The 20,597-nt window shown below is 42.5% G+C and overlaps 1 protein-coding gene across 1 annotated transcript in view; it reads left to right on the top strand.

Annotated features, from left to right (window-relative positions):
- ttc29 (tetratricopeptide repeat domain 29) overlaps window positions 1–20,597 on the top strand; it is a 482,465-nt gene that overhangs the window by 49,078 nt on the left and 412,790 nt on the right. The window contains exon 3 of the mRNA XM_048537485.2: window positions 953–1,042. Coding sequence (XP_048393442.1) covers window positions 953–1,042 — 90 coding nt within the window. The remainder of the gene's footprint in view (window positions 1–952; window positions 1,043–20,597) is intronic.

Genomic DNA, 20,597 nt, shown 5'->3' with positions numbered 1-20,597 from the left:
GGCTTGGGCTTGCCAATCAGTGCCTTGCTCTTATTCTGAATAAAACACTTCCACCATCTACAATCCAACCCCACCACCCAAGACATTTAAAATCAGTCGCGAACCATTTTAACTCCCCCTCCCATTCCTTAGACGACATGTCCATCATGGGCCTCCTGCAGTGCAACAATGATGCCACCTGAAGGTTGCAGAAACAGCAACTCATATTCCGCTTGGGAACCCTGCAGCCTAATGGTATCGATGTGGACTTTGCAAGCTTCAAAATCTCCCCCTCCCCCACTGCATCACAAAACTAGCCCAGCTCGTCCCCGTCTCCCTAATCTGTTCCTCCTCTCACCTATCCTCTCCTCCCACCTCAAGCCGTGCCTCCATTTCCCACCTACTAACCTCATCCTGCCTCCGTGACCCGTCCAGCCTCCCCTGACTGACCTATCCCCTCCCCACCTCCCCACCTATACTCTCCTGTCCACCTATCTTCTCCTCTATGCATGTTTGGTCCGCCTCCACCTCTCTCTCAATTTATTCCAGAACCCTCTCCCCATCCCCCTCTCTGATGAAGGGTCTAGGCCCGAAACGTCAGCTTTTGTGCTCCTGAGATGCTGCTTGGCCTGCTGTGTTCGTCCAGCTTCACACTTTGTTATCTTTTTTGTCATCTGTTTCTTGCATCCGAGTTTCAATGAGTGTGAGACAAGTTGCTTCAATTTCTAGTCTCTTTTTAGCCATTTTTGAGTATGGAGTGTATTGAATCTAAAAGTGACACATACCCCTTAGCTGCAGTTTATCATTTCCTAAAATGGATGATGCCATCATTAAGTATGGAATAAATACCCATTAAATGTTAATGTGGCAACATATTGTAATTAGACTACTGTTATCAGTCCATAGTTAAAATAAAAAATACAATTATCCTTTCTACATGTCTAATAGAAATGTCTTATTTACTTATTTATAGGGTACCAACAAAGAGAGAACGATTAGCAGAAGCAAAGCGCTTAGAAGCATGGAGTAAAAATTTGAAACTCTCTAAACAGGACATTAACCTGTAAGTCTATATATTTTAATTATTGGGATGTAACTTCTGTGATATCTCAAACACTTTTTAGATGATGGCAGTAAAGATGTGCATTGAGTGGCTTTGAACAGCAATCAACCTTAAATGCAATAGGGCTGAACTCTCTTGCTGTTTCAACATATTTTCAATACAATGTGTCATGATTTTCAGCATAAAATGTGCCTCCTCAAATGTTTTTAGCTCCCCAACTCTATATTCTGTGTCTGTGTGTTGCCCTCCACCGGACAAAGGAACAGTGCTCCGAAAGCTTGTGATTTCAAAGAAATCTGTTGGACTGTTACTTGGTGTCGTGTGACTGACTTTGACCGGCCCAGTCAAATACTGGCACCTCCACATCATGTTTTGTTTGGCCAAGTGGTTTAAATCAGGACACCTTATTGCAGCTGAAGTTGAGCAGTTCACTTTTAAAATATTTAATACTCAAATTAATTAATTAAATGGAATAGAGAGTGTAATGTTGGAACTGGTGGACATTGTGTAATCCACAGTGGCCACCTCTGAAGCAAGTGTTGACTGTTTGAGGAACTGCAGCAAAAAACTGATGAGCTGGAGTCTGAGCAGCAAACACTGACATGTCAAGGTTGGAGTGAGGTACCAGAATGGTGTTTTTAAGGAGGTAAACATATTTCTAAAATGAGTTTTGAGAAGATTTGTAGCTCAGGTTGAGGTTCTGGATGTGAGTTTGCTCGCTGAGCCGGAAGGTTAGTTTTCAGACGTTTCGTCACCATTCTAGGTAACATCAGTGAGCCTCCGACGAAGCGCTGGTGTTATGTCCTGCTTTCTGTTTATCTGGTTAGGTTTCCTTGGGTTGGTGATGTCATTTCCTGTTCTTTTTCTCAGGGGATTGTAGATTGGCTCCAAGTCAATGTGTTTGTTGATGGAGTTCCGGTTGGAATGCCATGCTTCTAGGAATTCTCGTGCATGTCTCTGTTTGGCTTGCCCTAGGATGGATGTGTTGTCCCAATCAAAGTGGTGTCCTTCCTTATCTGTATGTAAGGATACGAGTGATAGTGGGTCATGTCGTTTTGTGGCTAGTTGATGTTCTTGTATCCTGGTGGCTAGCTTCCTGCAAGTTTGTCCAATGTAGTGTTTGTCACAGTTCTTGCAAGGTATTTTGTAGATGACGTTTGTTTTATTTGTTGTCTGTATAGGGTCTTTTAAGTTCATTAGCTGTTGTTTTAGTGTGTTGGTGGGTTTGTGGGCTACACTGATGCCAAGAGGTCCAAGTAGTCTGGCAGTCATTTCAGAAATGTCTTTGATGTAGGGGAGAGTAAGACCATCAATAATACCCTTACTGGCATAACATTCACAAAAGAGGAGGAAAACAACAACAAACTGCCATTCCTAGATGTCACAGTAGAGCGAACAGCCAATGGGGAACTTCAAACCAGCATCTACAGAAAAACAACACATACGGACCAAATACTGAACTACAGGAGCAACCATCACAACACCCACAAACGAAGCTGCATTAGAATATTATTCCAATGAGCCACCACACACTGCAGCACAAAGGAACTACGCAGAGCAGAGGAAAATCACCTATACAGCGTATTCAAAAAGAATAGGTACCCTATGAACACAGTCCGCCGATTTCTCAGCAACAAACCCAAACAAGCAGACAAAACGGGCTCAGAAACCATAACCACTCTCCCCTACATCAAAGACATTTCTGAAATGACTGCCAGACTACTTGAACGCCTTGGCATCAGGGTAGCCCACAAACCCACCAACACACTAAAACAACAGCTAATGAGCTTAAAAGACCCTATACAGACAACAAATAAAACGAACGTCATCTACAAAATACCTTGCAAGAACTGTGACAAACACTACATTGGACAAACTGGCAGGAAGCTAGCCACCAGGATACATGAACATCAACTAGCCACAAAACGACATGACCCACTATCACTCGTATCCTTACATACAGATAAGGAAGGACACCACTTTGATTGGGACAACACATCCATTCTAGGACAAGCCAAACAGAGACATGCACGAGAATTCCTGGAAGCATGGCATTCCAACTGGAACTCCATCAACAAACACATTGACTTGGAGCCAATCTACCATCCCCTGAGAAAAAGAACAGGAAATGACATCACCAACCCAAGGAAACCTAACCAGATAAATAGAAAGCGGGACATAACACCAGCGCTTCATCGGAGGCTCACTGATGATGTTACCTAGAATGGTGACGAAACGTCTGAAAACTAACCTTCCAGCTCAGCGAGCAAACTCACATCCATATTTCTAAAATTCATTACATCAGATTTGGCCTGTGGTTAGGAATAGGGGCTGTGACTGTGGATGTGCTCGTTAAGAATATTCAAAATCTACTTCGAAGAAGCCTCAGCCAGTGCCCTTTCTCAGTAGATACAAGGCTTTTTTTTCTCCTGGTGTGGATGAAGGCACAGGCTGAAGGGAGAATAAGTGAACTGGCTATAACATTGTGGTCAAAAATGCTTGAACATGATTGAAATGTAGATAATTATGAGGGAAATGGATAGGGGAGACAGGAAGGACCATTCTGCTTGGTGGAGGAATCAATGACTGGGGCCTTAGATTTAAGGTAATAGTAAGAGGTTTATTGGACTGAAGGGAATGATTGATTTATTGTCACTTGTATTTTACAGTGGCACAATGGCTCAGTGGTTAACATTGCTGCATCACAGTGTCAGGGATCCACCGCAATTCCAGCCTTGAGTTACTGTCTGTTTGAAGTTTACATATTCTCCCCATGCCTGCATGAATTTCCTCCAGGTGCTCTGGTTTCCTCCCACAGTCCAAAGATGTGCTGGTTAGGTCCATAGGCTTTTTTAAGTTGACCATAGTGTCGGGCAGGTGGATTAGCCATGGGAATTGCAGGATTATAGGGATAGGGTAGCAGGGTGAGTCTGGATGGGATGCTCTTTGGAATGTTGGTGTGACCCAATGGACTGAATGGCCTGCTTTCACACTGTAGGGATTCTGTGATTCTACATGAAAAGCTTCAATTGTTACCACAATCTGGCACCATTTTGAATAGTTTAAGAATAAAAACATATAACTGAAAGAGAGTCTATCTTTATTTTACTGCCTCAACCATGAGTCCTGAGCCCTGAGCCAGCTCACCAACAATATCTGCACCTCCATCCAGCCTCGCCATTGCCTGCACCAGACCCACCAATGTAGGCATCACCACCTTTCAAGTGCTATCACTTTGCTGCTGGGCCCACTTAGCTGGTGCCAGAAGTCACTGCCTGCACTGCTGCACTGCCTCACGGATAGCTAGGAGGCCCCGGCCACGGGCCTATTGCAACCAACAGCTGCCACTGCTGCCTCATTCCTAACCTCTGGACCTGCCTTGATCGCAGCCAAGAGTCCCTGGGTCTGCTGCCGCATCAATAATACCAAGTGTTCCCCCTCTGGGCATTCCACACTGTCACCACTATGACAATGCTTCATGGACAATGCTTAAGTCCCCACTATGGGCTGACTGCAACCAGGAGACTTTGGCTCCACTGCCAGTCTAGGCCCCCAATGCGTCTCCAAGAATCCTGTTGCATTCACCTCCTCTGAGATGCTGCCTTCTCCGACAGGAAGAAGATGACAAAAGAAAGGAGACAAAAAGGGTAAGGAAGAAGGAAGGAAACAGCTGGTCTAAAGTAGATGGGCTCAGGAATCTAAACACTTCCGCTCGGTTCGCAGTAAACAACTGCACCTCCCCAGTGGCGAGCCATTTCAACTCCCCCTCCCATTCCTTAGACGACATGTCTGTCCTGGGCCTCCTGCAGTGCCATAATGATGCCACCCGTAGCTAGCAGGAACAGCAACTCATACTCCGCTTGGGAACCCTGCAGCCCAATGGTATCAATGTGGAGTTCACCAGCTTCAAAATCTCCCCTCCCCCCACTGCATCCCAAAACCAGCCCAGCTCGTCCCTGCCTGCCTAACCTGTTCTTCCTCTCACCTATCCCCTCCTCCCACCTCAAGCCGCACCTCCATTTTCTACCTACTAATCTCATCCCACCCATCCTCCCTGGACTGACCTAACCCCTCCCTACCTCCCCACCCATACTCTCCTCTGAACCTTTCTTCTCCTCTGTCTATCTTCAATCTGCCTCCCCCTCCCTCCCTATTTATTTCAGAATCCTTTCCCCATCCCCCTTTTCTGATGAAGGGTCTAGCCGGAAACGTCAGCTTTTGTGCTCCTAAGATGCTGCTTGGCCTGCTGTGTTCATCCAGCCCCACACTTTGTTGTCTTGGATTCTCCAGCATCTGCAGTTCCCATTATTTCTGATCGGAATCTAAACGCTGCCCACTTATCCAGTCTACCATCTTGGAATGTAATCCCAGATGGGATTTGGCAAAATTCTTGTACACTCAAGGGGTGGTGGGAATCAAAACATTTAAAAAGTATTTAGATGTGCACTTGTTGTATTTTTTGCTAACCGATTGGAAGACTACAAATGTGACATGCCTGTTCAAGAAGGGAGGAAGCCACAAAGCAGGAAACTGGGCCAGTTTCTTTCACATCTATTGTTGGGAAAATGCTAGAGTCCATTATTAAGGAAGAACATTTAGAGTAACTGAATGCAGTCAAACAGAGCCGACGCAGTTTAGTGAAAGGAAAATAATGTTTGTCAAATTTGAGGATGTAACAAGCAATGTTGAAAGGGGAACAAGTGGATGTATTGTATTTGGATTTCCGGAAAACATTTGATAAGGTGCCACGTTAAACGTTACTGGACAAGATGGAAACTCACAGTATTAGGGGTAATGTCTTGGCATGAGTTGAGATTTGGTTAACACTTAGAAGGCAGTCAGGATGAACTGATCTTTTTCAGGTTGAAAATATGTAACTAGTGGAGTGCCACAGGAATCAGATCTAAGGCTTCCATTAGTTACTGTGTATATTAATGATTTGGAAAAGGAGCAGAGTTGCTGGCAATACAGAATACAGTGGGAGGGTATGTTGTGATAAAGACACAAGCAATCTGCAAGTGACAAAGTATTAGTTGAGTAAGCGGGCATGTCTTGGCAGATGGTTTTCAATGTAGGAAAGTGTGTGGTTATGCACCTTGGTTGGAAAAATCAAAAGGCAAACTGTTATTTAAATGGAGAGACATCTCGTGCAAAGAGCTCTGTGTCTTCTTGTACATGAAATACAAGCAATATGCAGAAAATTAGTGACCATGATAAGTAATGAGCATTAATCCAGGATAGGCAAGAAAGCTAGTGTGCAGAAACAAGAAATTGTTTCCTTTTCTCAGTGTTTCATGTCTTCACAATTTCTCAAATATCCAAGAGTATTAACTTGGATCTACACTTGAGTTTCTCTCCAATGACTTCAGCATTCAGGCCTTACGATATCCTTAATGATTTACTCTTTCTCAGGGGTGGACCTGGATGGATTATTGACAGAACTTATAGCCCCAAAAAAGAACTCCTTTCTTAAAGAGTGCCCATAAAACAGTGAGTTCTTTATCTAAACTTGTCCCGAAGTTGTCCATCTGCCATTGATTTCTTGAACCTTCGCAATGACCTGCGATCCTGATCAACTGGACCTTTACACCACTCCTTATTTCACATACTGTTCCACTTTACCAGTTTTATCACTCTGTTACGTCTCGTATGTGATCTGGAACTAACTGATAGGGTTACATTGGTTCATATTGAGCTGGTAATGAGCTGTGTTTAATAGCTGTTCAGCCTAATTCCTTGTTAGAAGTTTGAATTGTCAGTTTGCTCACTAGAGTAACTTAAGATTTGCTTTCTGACAGTACTTAATGTTTTGATATCAGCAAATATCTTAACTAAGCCAGGTTAAATGATATGCCCAAAAATAGTTTTGTAGTATAGTTATTTATTTTGAATACCTGTTCAGCTGTTGTCCCATTATTGCAGAGGCTTCATTTGACCACGACTCCTTATTGATTGTGCTATAGCTACTGATATCAAAGAATAGCTATCTTGTGAATTTATTACTTGAGGAAAAAAGTCTTAAGCATTCTCCAGTCAAATAAGACTAACCTGTTCCTTTATCAGTCTTAATTTTTGGACATACATAATATATAAATCATGTTATTAATTTTAGCAGACCTTCCACATTGAGAGAGACAACCTTTATTCAACCTCTCATTTTTAGTTTATTTTGTTAACCATGCAAGATTATTGGTCAGATGGCTCAGTTGCCATGTCAGGCGCCTCTATGTACATGTCATTCCAAATAGAACCACCAGGATCCTGCACTGAGTAGTTACCAATACCTCTGAGGCTATTCTTTCCTGGTTTTGTAACCTGTGCTATACCATTGGTGGCCTCCTAATTTTTAAAAAGTTATGTGCTATCATTTGCATTTTAACTAGTTGTTTCTGGAAAATAATATTACTTTGAGTAACAGGCATGAAACTAAGACAGAATGGAGTTGATGTCTAAATTTCACTCAGTTTTATGGACAGGGTTGGGAGAGAACTGAAACCTCTGTACTTTTTTCCCTTGCTGTCCATAATCTATGTGCTTTTTTCCATTGGGAGGTTGGTTAGCTCAGTTGGTTAGATGCTGGTTGGCATTACTCTGCATTGCAAAAAGCAGGGGAGCAATTGCTGGCCTAGTGAGGATACCACCACTGTCCTTCCCAACCTCTCACCCAGCCTGAGGCGTGGTGATCCTCCGATTAAACGACTACCAGTTGTCTCTCTCTCCCTCTACCTTTCTGTCTCTCTCTGCTTCCTATGATCTGTTAGGACTATGATGAAATTACCTTTGCGATTTTGTTTTCTAAAAATACATAGGTTTCTTAGCACCTTTGGATGTGTGCAGCCAAGCTATTAAGAACAGAAAGCCTTAATTGATTAAACAGGATAATATGTTTGTGCATTCACCCTGAAAGTCAAATCACTATGCTCTCTCTCTCTCACACAAACACACACACACACACACACACACAGGGTCCAGTTGAAGGACTAGTGCACTTTTGTCGATTGCAAGCAGAATAATAGTGACCACAACAGCTTCACATTTACCATAGCCATGGTAAGGGAAAGGAGCAGTTACCAGGGTAAGATATTTAACTGGGGAAAAGGAAACTATGACGCTATCAGGCAGGAGTTGGGAAGTACAGATTGGGAGCAATTGTTCCACAGAAAGGGCACAACAGACATATGGAGACTGTTTAAGGAGCAGTTGTTGCGAGTGATGCATAAATTTGTTCCTCTGAGACAGGTAAGAAGGGGTATGATTAAGGAGCCTTGGATGACGGGAACAGAGTTGCTTCTCGTCAAAAAGACAAAGGCAGCTTACGTAAGGTAGAAGAAGCAAGGGTCTAGCACAGCTTTAGAGGATTACAGGCTTGCTCGGGAGGAGCTCAAAAGTGGACTGAGGAGGGCCAGGAGTGGGCGCAAGAAAGGCTTGGCAGGAAGGATTAGAGAGAACCTGAAGGCATTTTACTCATACGTGAGGAATAAGAGAATGATCAGGGAGAAGGTAGGGCCGATCAGGGATAGCGTAGGGAACTTGTGCGTGGAGTCTGAGCAGATAGGGCAGCCCTAAATGAGTTTTTTGCTTCGGTTTTCACGAAGGAAAGGGACCTTGTTGTGAATGAGAACTTTGAGGAGCAGGGAAACGGGCTTGAACAGATCGAGATTGAGGAAGTTGACGTGCTGGAAATTTTGGCAAACATTAAGATTGATAAGTCCCCAGGGCCATACCAGATTTATCCTAGGTTGCTCCGGGAAGCAAGAAAGGAGGTTGCAAAGCCGCTGGTGAAGATCTTTGCTTCCTCACTTCACGGGAGTCATACCGGAAGATTGGAGGGAGGCAAATGTTGTTTCTCTTTTCAAGAAAGGGAATAGGGAAATCCCTGGAAATTATAGACCAGTAAGTCTTACGACTGTGGTCAGCAAGGTTTTGGAAAGAATTCTGAGGGATAGGATTTATGACTATTTGGAAAAGCATAGTGTGATTAAAGGGAGTCAGCATGGCTTTGTGAGGGGCAGGTCATGCCTTACAAATCTTATTGAGTTCTTTGAGGAAGTCACAAGACAGATTGACGAGGGTCAAGCAGTGGATGTGGCGTACATGGACTTCAGCAAGGCATTAGATAAGGTTCCCCACGGCAGGCTCATTCATAAAGTCAGGAGATATGGGATACAGGGTGATTTGGATTCAGGATTGGTTGGCTGACAGGAGGCAGAGAGTGGTTGTAGATGGTAAGTATTCTGCCTGGAGGCCAGTGCTGAGTGGTGTCCCGCAGGGCTCTGTTCTTGGGCCTCTGCTCTTTGTAGTTTTTATAAATGACTTGGATGAGGAGGTTGAGGGATGGGTTAGTATGTTTGCTGATGACACAAAGGTTGGAGGGGCTGTTGATAGTATCGAGAGCTATCACAGGCTTCAGCGAGACATTTACAGAATGCAGAGCTGGGCTGAGAAATGGCAGATGGCGTTCAATCTGGATAAATGCGAAGTGATGCATTTTGGAAGGTCGAACTTAAATGCTGAATATAGGATTAAAGGCAGGATTCTCGGCAATGTGGAGGAACAGCGGGATCTTAGTGTTCAAGTGCATAGCTCCCTCAAAGTTGCCACCCAAGTGGATAAGGTTGTTAAGAAAGCATATGGTGTTCTGGCTTTCATTAACAGGGGGATCGAGTTTAAGAACGGCGAGGTTATGCTGCAGGTCTACAAAACCCTGATGAGATCACACTTGGAATATTGTGTCCAGTTCTGGTCGCCCTATTATAGGAAAGATGTGGAGGCTTTGGAGAGGGTGCAAAGGAGGTTTACCATGATGCTGCCTGGACTGGAGGGCTTGTCTTATGAGGAGATGTTGACTGAGCTCAGACTTTTCTCTCTGGAGAGAAGGAGGAAGAGAGGTGACCTGATCGAGGTGTACAAGGTAATGAGAGGCATGGATAGAGTCGATAGCCAGAGACTTTTCCCCAGGGCAGCATTGACTGCCACGAGGGGTCATAGTTTTAAGGTGTTAGGAGGAAGGTATAGAGGAGACGTCAGATGGAGGTTCTTCACCCAGAGAGTTGTGAGCGCATGGAATACTTTGCCAGTGGAAGTCGTGGAAGCAGTCATTAGCGAGATTTAAGCAATTGCTGGACATACGCATGGACAGCAGTGAATTGAGGGGAATGTAGGTTAGGTTATTTTATTTTTGGATTAGGATTATTCCATGGCACAACATCGTGGGCCGAAGGGCCTGTACTGTGCTGTACTTTTCTATGTTCTAATAATGATTTATAAAAAGCTATTATTGCCAGCCCTTTAAAAACAGTGCTTCACTCTGAAGGGCTAATCTGGATAGATTCGCCAGCTGGAGCTGTATCTCAGAGCTGCTGTGAGATTTGTTTGCAGAGATCAGTGTTCAGCAGGTGATGAATTTGGCATTTGTACCTTAAATCACCAATCAGCACCTTTGACTACAACATGTACATATATATTTGTAAAGAGGGTAGAATTTCCAGGCAATTAGTTGAACTGTTTTTAAATCACTAGAAATTGATTTGTTCTCATCACTGATCTGAAGAAAATGTCCTGAGTGAGCTGGTGTGCTTTTTTGTCACATGCAGTCATGAATTATGGTGAACAATTAACTAATTGGAACAGGAGGCTCCATAAACAACTCATTCTCAATAATCATAGAATCAAACTCACCAGTGTAAAAGACGAAACTGAAATATTTTATCTTCATCCTGAGGGACCAAATGCTCCTGCCAGTCTTCAGATAATCAATTTATTCCACAAAATATCAAGAAATGGATGAAGGCAGTGAATACAGCAAAGGCTGTTAACAACTCCTTCCCCAATCCAACTGACTTGAATGGACAGCCTGACTGGTGACTAACCAGAGCTGCAGGTGTGAGATTGATGTAGCACTGTGCAAACAGCAAAACAAGACAAGGTGCTATGAACATCCAAGTAGGCGCTGAGTGAGTGAGTGATAAGAGAGCAAGCAAGGAGTCCTGACAATTTATGAGATTAGACTAGATTAGATTCCCTACAGTTTGGAAACAGGCCCTTCGGCCCAACAAATCCACACCGCCCCTTACAGCATCCCACCCAGACCCATCCACCTACAACCCACACACCCCTGAACGTTACGGGCAATTTAGCATGGCCAATCCACCTAGCCTGCACATTTTTGGACTGTGGGAGGAAAGCGGAGCACCTGGAGGAAACCCACGCAGACACAGGGAGAATGTGCAAATAGACAGTTACCCGAGGCTGGAATCGAACTGGATCCCTGGGCGCTGTGAGGTTGCAGTGCTAACCATTGAGCCACCGTGCCGCCCCTAATGGGGGGTTGTCCTACTCTCTGCGTATGAAGTGCTGTGGCATAAATGAAGGAACTGTATTGTAAGTAGTTCAGAGTTGTGCCATGAGAGTATGGTGAGGCTGATACATATCTGATGCTAACCCCTGTGGATGGAGCAGGGGTACAGACAAGCATTCCCTGTGAAGCATGCTCTGAAATGTTGGCGATGATATCCAAGATGAAGGCCTCAAGGACCAAGTGGTGAATGGGAGTCACTAGATACTCTCTAACTTTCATGTTTGTCATACAGTTTTAATCGGGCAGGTGGGAGGACAGAAAACTGCAAATTAATGAAGCAAGATTAGGTACCAATGACATACAAATGATTGTAAATTGATGCAATTAGGCCTTGATCAGATCATGAGCAAACTTCTCAACTGCAAAACCATGGTTGGAGAATTGGATAATTTTCTCTTCATGTCGTAAATCTCATTTATGCTGATTTCATTCCATTTTTCCAAATGAGTCACCAATCCTAATATCATTGAGAGGCTGGGAAAATTCCACCCATTGGGCTGTATTTTACATTCCTTTGGCTAAATCTGAGTTGCAATAAGTTTATTGGAGTGTTCTTTTGAGGTGTCTTACCAAACTCACCTCATTAATTACCTAAGACATCCCCATGGCATTGCTGACATCTAATTTCATGCCACATGTATTTTCCGGACAACTTGGCTGCTCAGTGGATATCCCAAAATTCATTTGCATCCTTTGCACCTGTGCCATTTTAAAAACTCATTGTGTATCTTAACAAGCACTGTCAGTACTGAGCTGCCCTGCATGGTTCGTGACATTTGTCCCTCAGATAAGGAAATCAGTGCCTCACCTACCAGTCAGAGACCTGAAGGTGGGGACTTGTGGGACTTCCTGCTTCCCAAACAATGGAGGTTACAATATCAGACCATGCCAGCTTGGTCTGAGGTTTCCACTCAGTTTAAAGTAGTCGTAGTTGTCTGAAAGATTGCATAGTGCTGTAAGAAGAAAGTCACTCGTCCTTCTTCACTCTGCTAAGGTATGAATCACCATCCTCACTTCAATGTCTCACACTCATTCTATTTCTGCTATTGTGCACACCTCACACCAACATTCATTTTCTACCATTCAGCATGCCTGCAATATTTTCCCCATACACACTCACCCACCTGAAAGCTTGATGTCACTAACCCTGCATGCCCTCTGCATTGCCTACCTACTCACTTGGGACACCTCACCAGTGCCAGCAGTAAAAGCTGAGCCGTCTACTTTTAACTCCTGTAAAACCTACCTCTTTCATTCTATGAGGAAAACAGTCATAGATGCAGGAGTAGGCTATTCAGTCCCTCAGGCCTATTCCATGATTCAATAAGATCGTAGCTGATCTGTGGACTGACTCCATATGCATGCCTTATGCCCATAACTCTTAATATCTTTGCTCGACAAAAATGCATCTATCCCAGATTTAAAATTAACAGCAGATCCTGCATCCCCTGTCATTTGTGGAAAAGAGTTGCAAACATCTTCCACCCTTTGTGTGTGGGAGTGCTTCCCGGTGCTCAACAATAGAGCGTAAAGAGTCCGTACTGATGATGTGCTTGTCAGCCATTTGACTCCTCACCTCTAATGAGGAGAGGATCCTTACACCAACCACCCTGAGCTGGGGATGGATTAATATTGGAACATACTCTTAACTTATTATGCTGGAATCCCTTGGGCAAAAGCTAGCTCCCTTGGCTTGACTAAGTCCTGCATTACAACTATGACAAGCTTCTTGGCTTTGTGTCTGTGCTAAATAGCACGGCAAGACAGCAATAAAATAATGTCTCTTGCTGAGGAGCCAAAGTGTAAAAAGTCAAGAGTGCTGTGAGCATTCAGGTAGACTCAGAGTGAGTGAATGCTTTAATAGCAAATGAGTTTGAAGATGCACCCTGGTCGAGCCCATGTGTGTGACCCTGAATGCATAATGTCCTTGGTGTAAACATTACAATGATTGTTGCTGGTGCAACATTGAATTGTAGAATCTTTTGCTTTAAGTGGATTGAAGCTATGTCATGAAGGCTGTTAGTAGCTGACATATGTCAGATGTCGCTGTCCATGGACAGGGTGCATGTGACGAGTGCCCATGGAATGTGACCTGAGAGGTTGGTGCCAAGTTTCCAACATGGAGATTATTCAGCGCAAAGTGGTAAATTGAAACCATGAGATGCTCACTCTGATTTCCTTGTCTAATTTTCCTAACTTAAAGCTTGTTTGGCAAGAGGCTGAATACTAATAAAGTGAGTCGTTCTGTTAACAAGGCACATAACAACCAACAATCACTATAAATTGGCAGTCACTATTGCATAGCGAGAATCATGCAGCATGACTTATGAGAAATATAAAAGCTGGCAGGAGTTGCTTGAGATGTGTGTTGCTGCGGTTGTCACTTATTCTGCCATACATCTCGCCACTGTTGACATTTCACAACCCATATTAAGATTCTGCCTATATTAACTACAGGGGGCTCTGCTATAATGTGTGTTCTGGCAATGCAAATTGGTTATTTCGTGGCTGACGAGGAGAGGACACTATTTCTAAAACGCGAACTTATGTTGGCCGTAACCCATTTCCATTGGTGCGTAGAGGAGAATGCGTTGACATCACATGATTGTTTTGCAGGCTTTGTCCTGAGCATGCACCATGTTAGTGCCAAAAGAGTCTCCATGCCGGCACCATGTGATCATCGAGCTTTCTGTGAGAGGCACAGTACTCTGTTTTAGTTTGCACATTATGTCACGTTACTCATAAAAATGTGAGGACAACGTGCCAAGAATGTTAGCAAGAAGCATCCAGATGATAAAATTGTGGGTGGCAAATGTAAAAGGAAGGATATAGCACTAGAAGAGAAGCTAAATGTTGTAAAGCGTTTTGAGCATAATGAGAGAACATGTGGTTTGTTTGTGTAATAGGAATAAAGGACCCTACCTTACGCACCATTACAGACAAGGAAGAAAAGATTAAAGCAAGCTTTATTGTGGGAACAAATCTGAGTGTTAACATTTTTGTGAGTTCAAGGACAAGGGACTTGAGATGGAGTGGCTTCTAAGTACGTGGATAAAAGATCAAACGAAAACATGACCTGGGACCACCGTTCTCACCACGAAAGAGAAAGCCTTAACAATTTATGAAGATCTACAAAAAAAGTTGAAAATCTTGCAGATATGCCTGCCTTTAGTGCTAGCAGTGAATGGTTTGCTGGTTTTAAGAATCACTATGCTTTTCATAAGCATACGTGGTGAAGCTGCCAGTACAGATGAAGAGCATGCAATGGCCTTTCCTCCCATTGTAAAAAACTAATTTAAGAAAGCTCAACTCAAATTTTCAATTTGGTGAGACAGGTTTATTCTGGAAGCGAGTACCGTCAAGAATGTACATTTCTATGAATGAAGCACACACTCTAGGCTTTAAGGTGGCAAAATATGACTGTGCTGCTGGGTGCCAATGCTAGTGGAGACTTAAAGCTTAAGCCTGTGGTGGCGTACCACTTTGCAGCCCGCGAATCTTTAAAGGCTACCTTAAGCCTACTCTAGACATCTACTTTTGGTCAAGCAAAATAGGTTGAATGATGGGAATTTTTTTCTGATCTTCTTGTTGATGTTTTCGAAGATGTTTTTAGAATGTATTGCAAGAAAATACTTTGGATTTCAAGATGCTTCTCATTCTGGATAATGTGCCAAGCCATCATCCCACAATTGTTGAGCTTCCCAAAAACAAAGTGCTATTTCTACCCCCAAGCACAACCTCTCTCCTTCAACCCATGGGCCAGCTTTTAAAGCTTATTATTTAAGGCTCACAGTTAAGAGGTTGATTGCAACCCTGTGGGGGATAAGGACAGTGTTCTTCAATTCTGGAAGAGCTTTAACATCAAGAATGCAATTGACATTATCATGGAGGCCTGATATGATGTCAGTAAGGACTGCTTGTATGCAATTTGGCAGAAGCTTCTCCCAGATTTTTTCAAAATTTTAAAACCTTTGATCTGCCAGAGGAGCTGCCAAGAATCAAAGAACATTGTGTTGATCTTGCAAAGCAAGTTAGATTTGAAGAAGTGGAGAGTAAGGATGTTGAAGAGCTGCTTGAGTTCCACTATGAAGACCTCTCGACAGCTGATCTGCAACAACTTGTCGCTGAGTGGGAAGTGGAAGCTATAGATGAATTAGTAATCCAGGATAGAGCACCATGAGAGCTTTCCACTTCTGTTTTGTCTTCTATCCTGAGGGAAATTGATAAGCAGTTGCAGCTCTTAGAGGACAACAAATACAATGCAGAATGCAGGAGGGTAGCAGTTCATGGAATAAAATCTTGTTTGGCACTTATGAACAGCTTCTTCACACAAGAAGAAAAAGCCCCCTTTTACCATAGGTCCTATTATTTCTATAGTGCAATTTTCTATAATGCGATGTTGCACAGGAACACAGCTATCGTGTTATAGCAGACCCCTCTCTTTATTGTAGCATAAGGACAGCATATAATAACTATTGCGAAGTGAGGAACTGCAATGATTAAATTATGTACCATCAGACTACATGAACAGAAATGACATAAATGAGCAGATAAGGGGATGAAATTAGTTTTTGATGGTAAAGGAAAACTGGTGATAGTGAGCAAATTGACAGCCTGTTTTATTCACCAATACATTCCCTTTCCATTAAAACTCAGGCAGGGCAGAAAATGAACTGTCAATTTGTTATTGCCATTTTTTGTAATCATCCAAGACAATTTTGTACCCTGTTTGCTGAGAAATGCTATAGGAAATTTCTGTTCCTTCATTTGCATTTGTGGACATTTGTTCACTATATTTACATAATCAGTCCTATTTTCATTCAACAATATGTAATATTCCAATAAATAGATAACGTTTCAATTGAAATTGTCATGTTCAATATAAATGAATGACTGCCATTATTGTATGATATCGGTTGCACAGTTGCAACATGGGAAGTAGTTTTGCCGTTGGACAAGTAACCCAAGGACCCAGGAGCAGATGATAGAGTTTGAATTCAGTTAGTAAAGCTGTAATTAAAATACATCTGCTTCACTAGGTAAGGTAAATATACTATCTTCACATGGTCTGGCCTACATGTCACTTCACATCCACAGTAATGTGGTGACATTATTGCCCTCTGAAATGGCCTGGCAAGCCATTCAGTTGCATGCAAATGCTACAAAATCTGGTTAAAAAGGAATGAAATTGAATGGCCACCCAGTATTAACCAAGACAACAGATGCACACTCAACCCAGTTGATCCTGCAAAGTCCTCCTTCGTAACATCTGAGGATTGTGCTTGAAATTGGGAGAGCAGTCCCACAGACTAATGTACTCATTCACACAAAGTAAAGTCAGCAAGGCTCTGTCAAGGAACAGTCATGCCTGACACATTGCTGAATTCTTTGAGGAGATAATGAGTAAGTTAGACATAGAAGAGCTAGTGAATGTGATCTATTTGGATTACCAGAAGGCTTTTGACAAGATACCACCACAGATGGCAGCTAAATAAGATAACAGCCTATAGTGTTAGGGGCAAGGTACTGGCATGGATAGAGGATTGACTGACTAGCAGAAGGCAGAAGAGTAGGATAATTGGGTCTTTTCTAGGTGATAGCCAGTGACTAGTGGAGTTGTGCAGCAGTTTGTGTTGAGACCACAACTATTCATGTTATACATTTATGATCTGGATGAAGGGTCTGAAAGAATTGCTGCTAAATTTGCAGATGACACAAAGATAGGTGAAAGGACAGGTAGTGTTGAGGAGCTGGAGTGCTGCACAAGGACCTAGACAAAGTAGGAGAGTGGCCAAAGAAGCATCAGATGGAATGCACTTTCCTACATTGTGAGGTTAGGCACTTTAGTAGGAAGAGATGCACAGATTATTTTCTAAATGTGGAAAGCCTTTGGAAATCTGAAGCACAAAGGTAACTAGGAGTTCTAGTTCAGGATTCTCTTAAGGTTGACATGCAGGTTCAGTTGGCAGCTAGGAAGGCCAATGCAATGTTAGCATTCATTTCAAAAGGGCTTGAAGGTCCTGATCAAAATGCATTTGGAATATTGTGCGGATAGCAAGAACTGCAGATGCTAGAAGTCAGAGTCAATACAGTGTGGAGCTAGAGGAGCACTGCAGGTCAGGCAGCATCATTGGAGCAGATACGTCGATGTGTCAGTCAGGATCCTTCGCCAGGACTCAGAACTCATCAGTCCTGATGAAGAGTCCTGATTCGACATGTCAACTTCCCCAATTTTCTGATCCTGCCTAACCTGCTTTGTTTCTCCAGCATCACACTGTATCGACTTTGGAATATTGTGAGCAGTTTTGGGCATATCTGAGGAAGGATGTGCTGCCCTTAGATTGGACACAGAACAGGTTTATAAGAAGGAGGAGCAGTTGAGGTCTCTGGGTCTGAGACTCAATGGAGTTTAGAAGGATGTGGGAAGATTTCATTGAAACTCACAGAATACTGAGAGGTCTGGATAGAGTGGACATGGAGAAAATGTTTCCACAAATAGGAGAGACTGGGACTCGAGGGCTCAGTGAAAGGGTGAAGGGACAGCCCTTTAGAATTAACATGAGGAATGTCTTCAACGAAAGGGTAGTAAATCTGTGGAGGCCAACCCATTGAGTATAGTTCAGATAGAGATCGATAGGTTCTTCATTAGTTGGGGAACAGAGGTAATGGGAAGAAGACAGGAAAATGGGGTTGAGAAACATATCAGCTATGATAGAACGGTAGAGCAGGCTCGGTGGCCCTATATCTTATATACTTATGGAATCATACCTTACAGACAATATCATGCTGTCTTGAATGGCCCTCCTGGTCTTGATCCTCACTTTCATCCTGGGAAAATTGCAGTCAGTCCCCAGTCTGCACCCAGGACATCTCCTTTTGTTAGATTTAGTTGTGATGAATTGATACAGCGTACCCTTTCTGGGCTGTACTGTAAGGGTCTGCTGAAATAGTCCAGACATCTAAAACTCTTCTTAAGGAGGTCTGGGATCTGTTTAATTATGGCACTGGTGGAACCATGGTTAACGTTTTAAAGCTTAAGGAAAAAATCAGAAACTTCTTTCACAATATCGACCGTTAATCTTTTTCATTCTAGTTAATTTTTTTGCAACAGCTTCACCATTGCTCATACCCTCTAGGCATGGGAAAATCCCCACACATTCTGTGTTGAGCAGAGCTGTGTCATTTAAACTTGTTAGCAGAGCATCAAAACAGCTGGTAGGAGTGTTTGACATCATGGGAGCTGCAGTTTTGAGGTATGTACATGAAGGTATCACCCCACATATTTGCCCTTCCCAGATGGAATTCTGTAAGAGGCACTGCTGTCCCGAGTCAAATGGCTTCTGGTTTCTGTATTGCCTTCTGTAGTAATGCTAAGGATCTAAATTTTGCATGCATAGTTAAGATGTTGGACGGAAACTGTTTTTGTGACAGAAAAAATCAATGTGTTTCTAACTTTAACATTCCATTCAAGATAAACTGAACTCTGCATTTATTCTATCATTAAAGTGATACTTTAATTCTCTGTACCATTAACCACCTCTATCCCATTCTGCCTAAGAACATACATTGAAAATGCAGGGGGCAGAAGGAAGCCACTTCGGTAATAATGTCAGCATGGATTGGACAAGAGTAACCCAGCCTAATGCTACTTGTGTAATATCATAATCCTAAATATTCCAGTAATTGATGTGCACATTCAAAATATTTTATGTACAGTCAGAGTTTTTGCCTCTGCCAGGTTCTTCAGGTAGAGTTCCAGATCTTTCACCATCCTTGAGGTGAAAGAGGTCTCCTCAGGGGCCTGTTTTAATCCTTCTACCAATTATGTTAAATATTCTCTCCCTTGTTATTGACCTCCCTGCTATGCGGAATACATCCTTTCTAACCATTGAATCTAGACCCTTCATTATTTTCTATACTTCACCTGACACTCTCACCACAATCCTGCCATCCTCTGTTCCAAGGAAAACAAGAGCCTTTCTAATCTTCTTCGTAACTAAAATACTCCATCTTGCTAGAATCCTGTAAATAATCCATACTCCTCTCGTGCATTCACATCCTTCCTGTAAGTCGTGCCCTGAATAGAAACAGTACTCTAACTGTTACCCTCCTATGTTTTATGCAGTTTGAGCATCAAATTGCTATTTTTATATTCTATGCCTTGGATAATAAAGGAAAGTGTCAAGGATTTGTGAACATATGTTCAAGAGGCAGAGGCACTGATATTCTTAGTGTATGCTGATACGCTCCTCAGTATGCTCAACATTTATTGTCTACTCCTTTATCTTGTTTATCTTCTCCAAATTTATTACCTCTCACTTCTTCAAATTAAGTTCCATTTGTTATTTTAACCTACATGACTAGCGCATTAATTCTTTTTGCAGCCTACAATTTCTTTCCTAACTGTAGACCCACAAGGCTAATTTGTAAATCACTTTTTAATAATGACTGCTTTAAAACCTAAGTCATTGATGGATACCATGAGAAGGAACAGATCTAGAATAGAACTTCACTGGAAATCGTAATTACAAAAACACTTTTATTGACCATTACACTTTGCTTCTTGCCACTGAGCCAGTGTTGGATTTAGCTTGTCACTACCCTCTGGACCCCATGGGCATTTATATTTTTTGGCACGTTTGCCACTCGGGACCTTGTGAAAAAAATCTTGCTGAAATCAAGTAGACTAAATCAAACATGCTAGCCTCATTGACCCTCCTTGTTTTCTCTTCAAAAAAGTGAAGTGCTAGATAGACATATCCTTCCTAACCATTCCATGCTGATAGCCCTAATTTAATCTATGTATTTCAAAATGAAAATTAGTACGCTGATTTTTTTTCCAATAATTTGCCTTACTGTTGAGATTAGGCCACCTGACCTGTAATTAATCAGTTTATTCATTCTTTCTGTTCAAGCAGTGTTAACAATCTTGCTGTTCTGTAGTCTTCCAGTACCTCTGTATCTCAGTAGCCAGAAAGAATTGCAAATGTTCATCTGAACTTCTACTATTTACTTTGTTGTCTCTGTTAACAACCTATGTGTTTCACACAGGCCTGACAATTTCTTTGGTTTCAAAGAAACTAAATTTAACAGTTCCACTCTTACTATGATTAATATCTACCCCTCCCACCTTATGTTGTCCTTTAGTGATACTGATTTACCTGCAAAAAGCTGTTTCCAGTCTACTTTTGTCAAATG

The sequence above is a fragment of the Stegostoma tigrinum genome, chromosome 1, assembly GCF_030684315.1.
Source record: "Stegostoma tigrinum isolate sSteTig4 chromosome 1, sSteTig4.hap1, whole genome shotgun sequence".
Lineage (NCBI taxonomy): Eukaryota > Metazoa > Chordata > Chondrichthyes > Orectolobiformes > Stegostomatidae > Stegostoma > Stegostoma tigrinum.
The sequence above is the reverse complement of the archived record's forward strand: the minus strand, read 5'-3'. Positions and strand labels throughout refer to the sequence as shown.